Source organism: Fukomys damarensis, unplaced genomic scaffold (genome assembly GCF_012274545.1).
Source record: "Fukomys damarensis isolate Sample0158 unplaced genomic scaffold, DMR_v1.0_HiC HiC_scaffold_32, whole genome shotgun sequence".
Taxonomy (NCBI): domain Eukaryota; kingdom Metazoa; phylum Chordata; class Mammalia; order Rodentia; family Bathyergidae; genus Fukomys; species Fukomys damarensis.
The window spans coordinates 4,731,684-4,744,374 of NW_022900944.1; the positions used below are offsets into that span (position 1 = coordinate 4,731,684).

Sequence of the window (12,691 nt, forward strand, 5' to 3'; positions counted from 1 at the left end):
CTCTTCCTTTTGAGTATTTGAACCCTGCCCTTTATTTATATCAGCATATTTCATGATATGTTTTCTCAGTTACTGGGACTCAAGCATTACATGGTAGACTGATAGATTTTGAAGGTGGCAGAGACTTGGAATGACCCTTTCTTCTCTTCACCATCGAAAATCTAATTTGCTTTTCATGTTAGAATATATTAGGCTCCTGTTTTCTGTGTGCACATCTGTGATCCAAAGACAGGCAAACTTGAACTGGGGGCAATATATGTTAAATGATTATTCAGCAACATAGAATCCAAACATCAAACTTACAAGAAAATCCATATTCATTCTGGGTTCTCTGTTCAGTTGAAATAGGATAAATGAAACCTTGAAAAGAAAAAAAAAGTGAAACAAAAATGGGAACAAAATCAAATTAATGCAGAAAACAGAATGGGAAGCATGAAAAATGGTTTAATTAAAAGAAAAGGGAAAGAAACCTGTGGCCCTTTAAAATTCTGGTTCAGTATGAGTTATGAGTTTTTTTTTTTTTTTGTATCCCTGTCTGCTCTGGAGCCTAAGAATTAATAAGTAGGCAGATTGAATTTCAGAGCAAAAACTGGTCTCGAGTCACTAACTTTGGAGTGCTTAAAGTCTTTCTTTTATTGAGCATAAACCTCTAATGGATCTAATTTATTTCAGACATCAAGGGTCATTAGCATAAGGAAAATCTTTATCCCTTATCCTGCCATATGCTTTAATTCCCAGGACATACTTGGCAAGGTTCTAAACAGTTTTCTTCTTTCTTATTTAATCATAACAGCTTGGTCTTGGCCTAATAGAAATAAAGAAGACCTGTCGTCATTGGTCAAAGGTTAAGTACCCATTTACTGCGCTGAGCTATGACCACCTCTCCCCTGCTTTTCAAATCCACTTTTTGGATTTTCTGTTGTTTCTTATCCCTTTCACTTAATAGGAATCCAATACGGATTGCCCAGGGACTGAGTAGTTTGTCAATGCAATGGAAACTGGATGTTTTTTATTTGAAAATCATTCGAAAATCAATAGGGCCCAGAGGTAATAAGGATATTTTAGGGATTCAGAATAATGCTGTAAATTGGACAAAAATAATAACATCATCTCAAGTGACAATGAAGAAGAGATATTATAAGTTTCCTCATTAGTGTGAAGTAGGAAACTAATAATTGTAGCATAATACTAATAATGATAATATAATGTGGAGGAAGGCAGAGAAAAAAACACTTAAAAAGGGTAAAACAAAGTTTTTGAAATAAAAAAATCTGAGAGCACAATTCAAGTCTAACTTAGTGGTACCCACAGTTTCCCATGGTTTAATGTTCTGCAGCATATGAATTAATAAAATAATATGGCACCATGTGGATTAATCAAATAAGGAAGAACACAAAGCAAACATTCTAATGACACTCAAGGGCCAAAAATACAGGGAGAATGCAAAAGTCACAATTAATGGTTGAAACATGAAAGGTCTGTAAGGGTTTTCTACTAAAAGCAGCTCTGAATCATGCTCCGCAGTCTGCAGAACACTCAGTCCTTACAAGCTATTTACCTATTTGGGGAACTAATTCTGGGGAGAGGCACAGTGTTACTTTAATGAAAGAGAGGTTTGCTGTAGCACAGATGGGTTTGCTCTGAATTAATTTTTAATGCTTTATTTCAGAGCAGGGATTGCAACCTCCTACTCAGTTTTATAAATATTATATTCCTTACCCTGGTTGTCTCAGTCCATGTATTAGGTTTGGTTTTCATTTTTAAACATCTCTGTCTGGTAATAACCTTTTCCCATTTGTATTCTGTGAAGTCAGTTAAAGGACGTCTGGGACAAATACAGGCTTTATTTCAGAAACCCAAAGACTCATGGCCAAACAAGTTCACTGCCAGTGGGAGAGCAGACATGGATGCCACCTTTTTGGAAATGGCAACACGAAGTAGAGAAATGTCAAAGCCTTATTTTCACAGGTCAGAGAGAGGGCAAGGAACCGAGTCTAAAATGGGATACTTGGAAATGTTCTGATGTTCACCTGGAAAATCTTGGCAGGGACCTGGACCTATGTGAGTAAGTAGAAGAAGCTGAATCTTATAAAAAGGACAAGCTTTTATCCAGAGATAAATAACATGGTGTGAAGTGTCTTCCTTACATCTACAGCATTCTGTTCTTGATAGGCAGAGCCAAGAATAATAGAAAAGTTCTATAAATTTGATTTTAATTTCGACTGCCTGCTATTTAGATTTAGATCACTCAGCAAATATATTTGTACCCTTGATGTTTTTCTGAAACTTGTATTTAATTAAGACCATAGCATTAAAATTCACTTTCTCACTCATTCAACCAATACTCCCGAGCCCTATTACATTCTAGGCTCCGTTCTAGCCACAGTAGATACTTTCCTCCATTCTTTCATACAAAATAAGCCAGCAAACAAAGTAACAGAATCTGAAATACTTCAAAAGGCCTTTTAAAAATAAATTTTAAAATGTAGTGTGACTGGAGATGTCAGAATGGACAACACACAGAATTATGGAAGAATTTTTTTTTTTCAGAATCACCCAGGTAACGATCAGGAGATGATAATGATCCAGAAGAGGGACAGAACACCCTAAAGTCCTCACATAACATCAGAGCAGCAGAGCAGTATGTATAAGGGGGAAGCTGGGCCCCTCCAGGTCATGGAAGCCCCATCATTCATAATGGAGACTTCTGATTTTATTTCATGAAATGCAACTTCTGTGACTGAATCTAATTTTGAAAAAAATCACTTAAAAAAATAGAAAATAAATTTCAAAACAAGCAAAATAGGATTTTAGAGATGAATTCTGGCTTGGGAGATGTCCATCGATGAATATCAATATACTTCACGATGTGTTTATATTTCAGGTTGTTTTAAAGTAAAAATTTTAAAAAACCCTCATTATTAGTTATTTCTCATAGTCCATTCGGACCAATCTAGCCAAACTGATATTTTCCTACATGGGAAAATGTAAAACAGACCAGTAGTAAGTGTGCCCACTGACAACTCAACAACCCAATTTACTGTTATGGAAACACTGATAAAGAGTTTTGCAAGGCAACCGTATAAAACTTTTTCCATCCCTTACAAAACACTTCTGCAACTATAGAAGTAAAACATCGCTTAGAAAGCTGCCATTCAGGGAAGAAATGGATTACTGTTCCATCCTCTAAACGAGGGAACACAGAACCACTTTCCAGTGTTTGTTTTTATGCCTGTCCATCTGATCCATCTCTCGCTGAACGACAGGCGACATTTTCTTCAGCTAATGAGGTGACCCTGCTGAGAGCTGTCCTAGCAATAATGAGAAATAACATTTTTCGCAGAGCACGGTGAAAAATACTTGTTTTTAGTGTCACTGCCATCAGCATGGTTCATGAGTTAGGGATTTCAGTTAACTTTCCTGCTACTTGAAAGAAAGGCAGACTGAAAAACACCAGGGCTGTTGGCCAAGTCAGGGAACATTCATGAACTTGAGCCTGTCAGCTCCACGAACTTCAATTTGACCCGTAGCTCTGCCACTTTTGCAGTGAGAGCTTGGCCAAACTACTGCCCTTCTCCAACCATAAGTTTCCTAATTTGTGTGAAGGGCTACAGATACTTGTTTCTATCTCTGTTGAAAGGATAAATGCAATGTGTAAAGTGCTGGTACGCTGGAAGCAACCATTGTATCACTGTGCATATGCTAAGCTGAACTAAGATGCTTGCTTCTTAGGGGATTTTCTTTGTAGAGCCAAGACAGCCTATTATTTAATGAGTGACCTAGGCTTCTCGCATGAATTTCAGTCCCAGTTATTACAGAAGCGAGGAGCTCAGTCCTCTGAGAAACTATGAGCGGTGGACTCTTAAGTAACACACACTCTTTCACCCTCTCTATTGAAAGAGAGGGTTTGCTTAGTCTTCACACTTCTGGCAAAGACACAGAGAAACATTTCAGAAGCAACTTTTCGGGACCAGAGGTAAAGTGATGCTGTTTCACAGGGTTTCCCAGGCAGAAGTGGTACCACAGCCCAAGAAGATGCTTGGAAAGGGGAAGGGGTGCGATGTTGTGATTGCCACACAATTAGGGGGTTGTTTTGAGCATTCAGTGAGTGGGGGCCAAGCACCCCGAAATGCCCTGCAATGGGGAGCAATCTTGCCATGGAAGAACTGTTTAGAACAAACGAACCTCCACTGATGTCAGCTGCCAAGGTCGCCTCTCTTGGACTGATAGACGAAACACAGGGATGGGGTTTGTGGAAGGGAAGCGTGCAGCAGCCAATCTAGGGAGCCGGTCCAGAGTGGTGCTGCTTATGTGCTACAAGCTCTTTAAAAATTTTATATAAATGAAACTTATGTTTGAAAGAGGAGGTTTTCCTTACCTGGGGCAGAAGGGACTGGAGGTCTGATTGTGAAGCAAAACTTTAAGTTTCATTGAAGACATAGCAGTTAGGAAATAGGAGCAGACATCAATTATTATTTTATGTTATTTTCAGCAGGACCTGAAGACAGGTCCTATGTATTGAGTTAGATCCCCAGCTTGAACTTGCCTTCCTCCTTCCTCAGCCTCCCAATCAACAGCAAGCACCTTTTTTTTTTTTTTTTTTTTGGTACTGGGAGTTTGAACTCAGGACCTTGTACTTACCAGGAAGGTATGGAGCCACTGAGCTAACCCCTTGCCCAGGAGCAAGCACCTTAAACAGTGAGGCCATAGGGCTGGGGCTTTGGCTCAGTGGTTCTACCACTTGCCTTGAAGCGCAAGGGCCCAAGTTTGATCCCCGATACAAAAAGAAAAAAAAAAAAAAACCAAAAGAAATAACCCAGTGAGGCCATGTGGCAAGACACCTTATAACTGCTCACCCGTCATTTTAAAAAGTCAACATGGACAATCTTTTTGGATGAAGAGACCGAATCCCAAACATGATTTTTTCGAAGTTACTCAGTATTTTGAAATACAACTAAAACTGGATTTCAGCCTTCTTATCAGTAAGGTTGATCGTGTGCGAGGTTTGCATTGCCCAATCCTGCCTGAGGTGCACTCGTCACATTCGGGTCCACCGTGTGCAGATTCCAACTGTTAACATAACAGAGTTATTTTCTGGCTGATGGTATTAAAATGACCAGAGAGAGGACTGACTTTTCTAATTTATTAGACTGCAGTGTAGGTGCCCATGTTTTCAGCTGAAGTCTAACTATTATAAAAGGTCAGAGCCCATATCCAACTGTCTTCTAAAGGAGGTGGAACTCTTGTTGTTCTGTCACCAGGTAAGAACACCAAACCTTTATGTGCATGCCGGATACCTAGGAACTGCTCAATCAAGAGCGTGAACACACCCTGTTTAATGAGTTCATTTCTGGAAATTCTCAGGGACAATACCAGAAGCCAAATGCAAATTCTATTTGCCCAATAAACAGAAACTTTTTAAAAGCCTTTCAAAGGCTTTTCCTTTTATGCATTGCATACAGTAGATATAAACAAAAATGATAATCTTAGGATATTTTGTAAAAAAAAGGACACCACCATTATTTTAATGCCATATGTAATGTTTCCATAGGAAAAATATTAGGTCAATGAAATGATGGCATAAGAAATGTCATGGCCTCTGAGTATCACTGACCAGGTTTAAATTCAAGACCATTCCCTAACTTGCACACCCCCCATAGTCTTCGAGTCCACAGCGATCACTGCTGAGAACATCCTGTTTTGACCCTGTGGACCCGTAATGGGGCTTAACATTACAATGCTGGTCAAACGGCAGCAGGGTTGGGGTTAGGTCAAAGCTCAGCCCTTGAACTGTAACTCTGAACTTTATAAGCACTCGTGTGAGCATTAATCAGCAAATGTAAATGAGGAGAGATGAAGACACAGGGGCTTTGTACGCTCCTGGCCTCCTTCGGCAGTCAAGTGATTGATGAGGAGACGTGAACAGCTTAGACTGCAATGCGATGCCTACGCCTCTCCATCTGAAGCACTGATGACACTCGTGATATTTAGGAAGGTAAAATAGTCAACAGAGGGTTTTTTTTTTTCCCCACAAATGAGGCAGTTTCCAAGTAGCATCTTCTCTTTTGACTACGTGTTAAGCAAAGAAGTGCATCACACCTTGGCGTTTCTACGCTCAGGTAACTGTGAAACCCTGCTAAAACTATGTAGCTCTTCATGCAGGATGTTGTAGCGAGTATGCCGTACTTGTTACAAAACCCTCCAGTAAGTAAACATTTAAATAAAAAACACCATTTCTCTCAGTAATGATTCTATGAGGGGAAAAATGCATAAACTTCAGTGGGAGGGATTCTTACAAGTCAGAGGAATGTCTCATTTTAAAGCTGTAAAATCTAGTGACCATTGGATTCCAGCATCCAAGGGTCTGCACAAAAAGAGGCTTAAAAATGAAGTGAATGTAGACTTCTGTGTTGGGTGTAGCAACTGTCTGTTGGTGTTGGATGAGTAGCTTCAAGTCTATGCCTCAGCTTCTTTCTTTGCAAAAGAGAACTATGATTAGGGGATTATAATCGAACATTGCACAATATTTTTATTTTGTTTGGTGTCGTTCTTTTGGGGAATTAATCAGATTGAACTTGAGTCAACTTTGTCTTAGCTTGGCCATGTGTAAAATAGAAGATTGCAGCCAGAACAGCTTGTGCCAGAGCCTAACATCAGTATTTTAGGCAGAGTGAAGAGAGTTAAAATTAAATCTGTAATCCCTTTAACTACAAAACACGAAATACAGTGATATTTATGTCCTCCAAATTTTGAGACCCACTGATCTTAAGCACAGTCTTAAGGAATACCTAAAAAGATGCTCTATATGTGCAATAGATGGCTCAGAGTCAAAACTGTCTTTTTAAAAATTATTTATTAGTTAATTTTTTTGAGACAGTGTCGCACTGTATAGTTGAGACTGACCTGGAACTCACTATGTAGCCCAGGCTGGTCTCAAACTCACAGCAATCCTTCTGCCTCAGCCTCCTGAGTGCTGGGATTACAGGCGTGCATCACCACGCGGGTTCTAGGACCTTAGTGCATATAATTAGGCTGAAAAATAGGGATTATTCATATCTTACACAGGCCTGACCATGCCGGTTACGCATGTGACACTCTCACCTGTAGTTAGCTATGTTTTCTACAAGTTTATGCCTCTAAATAGCCAAGCACTGAGTTAGTTTCAGTCATATTTATCTACCTCAGTATGCTGGACAATTTCATGACTTCCCCCATTTTCCAATGCTGTCATTAGAAGAATCTTTGCTCCCAGTGGATTCTCCCCTCTCCTCAACCTGGCTTCGATGCTGCACTAAACCAAAGTGTGGGATTTTTCTCGCTCCAATTACAATCTCCTTGGATGCAAATGTTCTTATTAAAACCTCAAGGGCCATTCAAAGTAAACCTGCAAGGGCTTCTCTTTTTTCCTCTCAGGTCAATTCTTACCTTGCAAACACATCAGGACTGCACTAATGATGTCAAAGGTCAGGTCTGTCAAAGCCATCCAGGGTCCCTTATTATAATTTACTACCCTTTGGAGGGTTTATTTATTGATGGGGCTTAAGGAACTCCAAATAAATGAATATATAAATTCTAGGAAGTGACAACAAAAGTCGAGAAGAACATCTGGTTATCACTGATGACAGTTATCTAGTTTGCCACAGTAATCTGGGCTCCAGCCCTCAGGACAGTTGGCTGTGTCGCATGAAGCTGGCCCAAGTCCTGTCCCCACCAGTCACCAGCCACACCCTTCTGAAATGAATGGCAGATTCTTAGCACCCCAGATGTGACAGTCTTATTTCATGACTCACAGTAGGTGTAGCACAAATGTCTGCAACTTAACTGTGATCCAGGTCAACAAAATCAGACTCATACCAGATGCCCGAGCACCTTTAGGTAACAGATTCCAGCTTTGAAAGAATAACACATGAGTGATTCTAAAGGTGATGATATTCATATGCACCTAGGGTAGGAAAGACATCTGATGGAAAAGAATAGAATCACGTAGAATACTAAAGTAAGGAGGCTGAATTCTAGAACACATCACCCTATCCCAAGAGTTTTAGGCAAAAAGAAACATTTCGCTAACTCCCTTGGGCCTTCATTGTGTGCTCTGGAAGGAGGCCCTGCTGTGCCGCACCGTGTGCAAGGTGGCACTTTTCTGGATCCCTTCAAAGTTTTCAATGGACTGAAGACTTGCTTTGTCTCCTCACACTAACCAGCCTGGGCCCTGTAGGTGTTCAGTGGGTTTCTGTGGGCTCAAGTTTCTAACCACATCCCTGCTTTCAAAAGCAGAAAAATGTTTTACCAGAAAGGCAAGACAGCAGACCACAGTGATTATGCTGGAGACTGTCGAGTACTGTGTTGGGCAGGCAGTTCATGCACAGAATATTTATGTGCCAGCTGGGACACTAGATGTATCAAGATCTACGTAAACACAGCTATGAGGTCAGCTTCGTCCACCTACAGATAAAAGCACTTACTGTCTAACACGCACAATTGTGCTTTCCTATCAAACCGCTGCACTGAGGAGAAGTGCCCTGGGAACTCACCAGCACCTTGGAGGAGCTTATCATGGGTGGTTATAAACCCATCATTCCAAAGTCAGGACAGGACGGTGTGTCAGCTAAATTCTCCCTCAACATTAAATGCAGCTGAGAGTCCAGGGCCCTGGTATGCAGAGTGCCCACGCTGAATCACATGCAGCGAGTACTGCTACTTCCTTGGGTAACAATTAACGGAACAGCTATATGACATGCAAATGTTCTAATGAGCAGAAAGTGCTGGACTTGCAGAATGTGTAACATTTTAATTTTCCAAAGTCAGGAGGTTCACCAATGCCGACACAATCCCACCAGGGCTTGTTTGTAAGTTGCAATTTTAAATGTGTCTTCTGTGACATAAGCCTTCTTTAGCAAGAAGGAATAATTCTGAATTCTGATGTGAACTCTGACATGCCTATAACTAACTTCAAACTGAAGATGGGATGAAAAGTTAAAATCCATAGGACTAATCAAAGGAATGTGATGATCTAATGTATTGGATTTGTAAATATGGATAAATCCTCATTTTTGGACCAAGTCACGTGTACAGTGTAATCTTTGCAGTACAGGTGGCTGAACCAACGCTGGTACGCTGAGCTACTGTTCCCTCACTTTCTGTTCTTTTTGTGAGACTGGGTTTCCCAAAGTATCTTAAGTTGTCCAGACTGGGCTCAGACCTGCAATTTTCCTGCCTCAAACTCTCAGAGTGCTGGGATTACAGGTGTGTGCTACCATGCCTGGCCGCCAATGTGACTTACTACAAATTCACTATAAAGATGAGAAAAGTTCAAAGTTATCAGGTCTTAGTAATATAATTTTATTCTAACATGTCAATATGCTTATTGACTTAACATATTTTTGGAAACTTCTTAAGGATTTTCTTTATTCCTATGCCCTATTCTCTCCCTTCTACTCCACTACCCCACCATTTTATATATTTCCATTTCAAAAATATACTGTAAAAGTGAAGGAGGTCTACTTTCATATTATTTGAGGCAGGATGATAAAGAAGCCTAAATATTTTAATGGACAGACAGTATGACTGACCTTCCAATACAGTCTTTTGGGTCAAATAAATTATTCTGCAGTATTATGAAGTAAACAGAAAAAATTTTTATGACTATGGAGTTTCTTTCTCATACCACACTGATCATACATAGTTTTCATTAGCTTCCAACACTGAGCACAAGTCATTCTCTTCCTTGTTCAATGCAACCCACACCCTTTGGTGCCCCCAAAGTCTTTGGATTTTTAAATATTTATTGTCCTTAAAAGAATTAACAACATGCCTATAAACCAAAAAAATGTCTATCCTATTTTTGGGGGCACTAAGTGACTGCTGGTTTCTAATTACCCTTTCATAAGACACGTTAGTGAAACGGCACCAATCTCTGGAAGAGACTGTTTTAAGGCACCAAAGAATTCTCTCTATTGTAGGAAAGACTTGGTTCGGGCCAATGAGACAACCATGTGCAAGTATAAAGGGTGGAGGGGTGAAGGGAGGCTGGGAATGGGGAAAAATAAGAACCAAGATACACCATGTGAAGGTACAAGATCCCAGTGATGAATGTAACTGTGTTGGATACCTAAAATGTACGAATAAACTCAATAATAAAAAAAATTACGAGTTAATATGTGTCAATGGTCTAGGAATTCAGTAGAGCTTTTGAAATTGCTGGAAGATTGTGATCTTATTACAAAAATGGAATTACACAACATCACACAATAAATATGATTTATCAAACAGTCTAAGAATAAGTTTGATTGCAAGGACAGAGTGATACGTACATGACGGGCAGCTGGGAAATAATGCAAAACTGTAACTCAATTCCTAACTCCCATGTCTTCCAAATACTTTTGGCTGTAAGTAGCTCTTGCCACCTGGGATTTTATACTACTAGGAATTTCTATGAGTATTTCATGAAATATTATTTTTGGTAATCTAATTCAAATCAATGTGACTCAATGTGACTGGATTCTCAGGGTAAGTCAGCAATACTGTTACACCCCAAATACAGTGGTCCTGGCTTTCAGTATCACATTGTTGCCCAAGCCTATGCTCAGCTTTCCTTTCCAAATGTCAGTTATACCATAAGCACAAAGGGATGTTCAGCATAAAGAATGCATGGAATAGAAAGCCTAGAAAAAGAAAAAAAAATCACTCATAATCTCAGAAGCCCAGGAAATGAATAACTTTCAATGATCTTTCCCCTAATTTACTCTCACACAGTTTTGACAAAGTGCATATATAACCCACATTCTGCTTTTCTGTGTTAAAACATAAATATTTTACATTTTACATAGATATTTGAGTGGCAGATATTCCACTTCCGGGAAGTAACTATTACTCTAATGATGGTCTTCGGGTTTTTTTTGTTTTTATCACAATAAAAAAGCAAAAACTGTAGACATATTTGGCATATTCTCTTATAAATTATTTAAAGTATGTCTATTCAAATAGGATTACTGAGTCAAAGGGTCTGAACAAATTTAAAGCTCTCAACTTTTATTGTCAAATTACTTCCCCAAATAATTCTAAAAAACTCTGTATTCACACCAGCAAAACACAAGAGTTTCTATTTCACTATATTTTTTTAACTTTTAAAATATGAGTTTCCACTTAACTGTTTTTTTCTACTTAACTATGTTTTTTAACACTTTATTATATTTTTAAAATATTAAATAAATCTATAAGTCTTCAGATGAAAAATTAAAATTAGTCTTCAGATGAAAAATTGAATAAAAATTCAATTAGAATTATATTACAAAAGATTTTAAGATGTCTTCCAAGATCATCCGTAGGCTCGCAAATTTTAAAATCTTTTAACCAATTATTCAGTGAAAGGTAAACACTCTGAAAACTACCAAGTATAACAATAAGTCCATAAATTAGAGGTAAGCACAAAAACTGTGTCTGATACATGTTACATACTCACAGTGGTAAATGGCATTGAGAGGAATAGTCCAATCACATAGTCAAGACCACTAATTAGACATTTGAAAATGAAGATTGCAATACGCTGAGATTCTTCATTCTGTCCTCCATGTGTCTTGACATCTTTTACAGTCATTCTTTTTATCTTTCTTCTCTGTGTTATGGGAAGTTTTATGAGATAAATATTCCAGTTTACTAAATTTTTCTTAAGCTTTATCTGTAGCTATTTGGATCTCACTTTAAATCTTCTATTAAGTTTTAAATTTTAATAGTCATACTTAAATTTCTTTTAAATTTTTAAAGACATTGTACTTGATTTTTTTTCCAGAGGTGTCTATTCTTTTAATAATATTCTACTCTTTCATTGTGTTTATATTCCCTTTAAAGTATAGTGCTTTTACTTTGGCTTACTATGTAGTCTGATTCAGACTGCACATTAGTAAAATGCTAATTCATTAATTATGCTGCCAACTCATTCTGAGGGAGGACAGTTCTCTTGGGCGACTGGAACTTTGTACTGTAAGCTCATTTTCTTTCTGGAGTGGGCTATTTTCATCACAGACCAATATACTAAGGTACATAGAGGACCTTACAAAATAGTTTGTTCTTTGCTTTTTGTCAGTGTCCCGTAAGTCTGACCAGTTATGTTAAGTACACTTTTGTTTTTCATTCTCTGCACTGTATCAGAGGCCATACCATGGTGGGGTGTAGAGTTATGGTTTCACTATAGGTTTTATTTAAGTAAAAACTTCATTTTCTGTTTCCCAAGCATGGATATTCCTGTGGCTTCCTCAAGCTGGTGGGCAAAACCTGTCCTAGTTGATCTTGTTAGTGGTGTAGCCCTTTTCGAGGGACAGCTTTATTCAGCGTCCTCACTTCCCAGTCTCAGTGCTGGATTTCGCACAGCCTCTGTATCCAGCAGCAAAGTCCCACTTCCTGTCTGGGACACATTTCCTGTCCTGGTTCTGCTGGTGGCCGGCACAGTCCCTCCCTCGCTGAGTTGTATCTGCACCTCTGACACTTAAGGGCCTCCCTCCTCCCTCCCTGCCTTCGTGTGTGTGTGTGTGTGTGTGTGTGTGTGTGTGCGCTCGCATGTGTACATGTGCATACACAGATGCACGTTTTTAAATTGTTGTATTTTTCCCACATACCTTGACCAAAGGTTTTTGTATTAAGATAAGTGGCTAAGGAAGGAATGTATCTGAATTTGGTTGTTAATAAAATAATAAACATT

The 12,691-nt window shown here is 38.9% G+C and overlaps 1 protein-coding gene across 1 annotated transcript in view; it reads right to left on the reverse strand.

Moving 5' to 3' along the window:
- Unc5c (unc-5 netrin receptor C) overlaps nt 1-12,691 on the reverse strand; it is a 159,128-nt gene that overhangs the window by 45,122 nt on the left and 101,315 nt on the right. Inside the window, exon 8 of the mRNA XM_033757760.1 lies at nt 304-360. Within this exon, the coding sequence (XP_033613651.1) occupies nt 304-360 (57 nt within the window). The remainder of the gene's footprint in view (nt 1-303; nt 361-12,691) is intronic.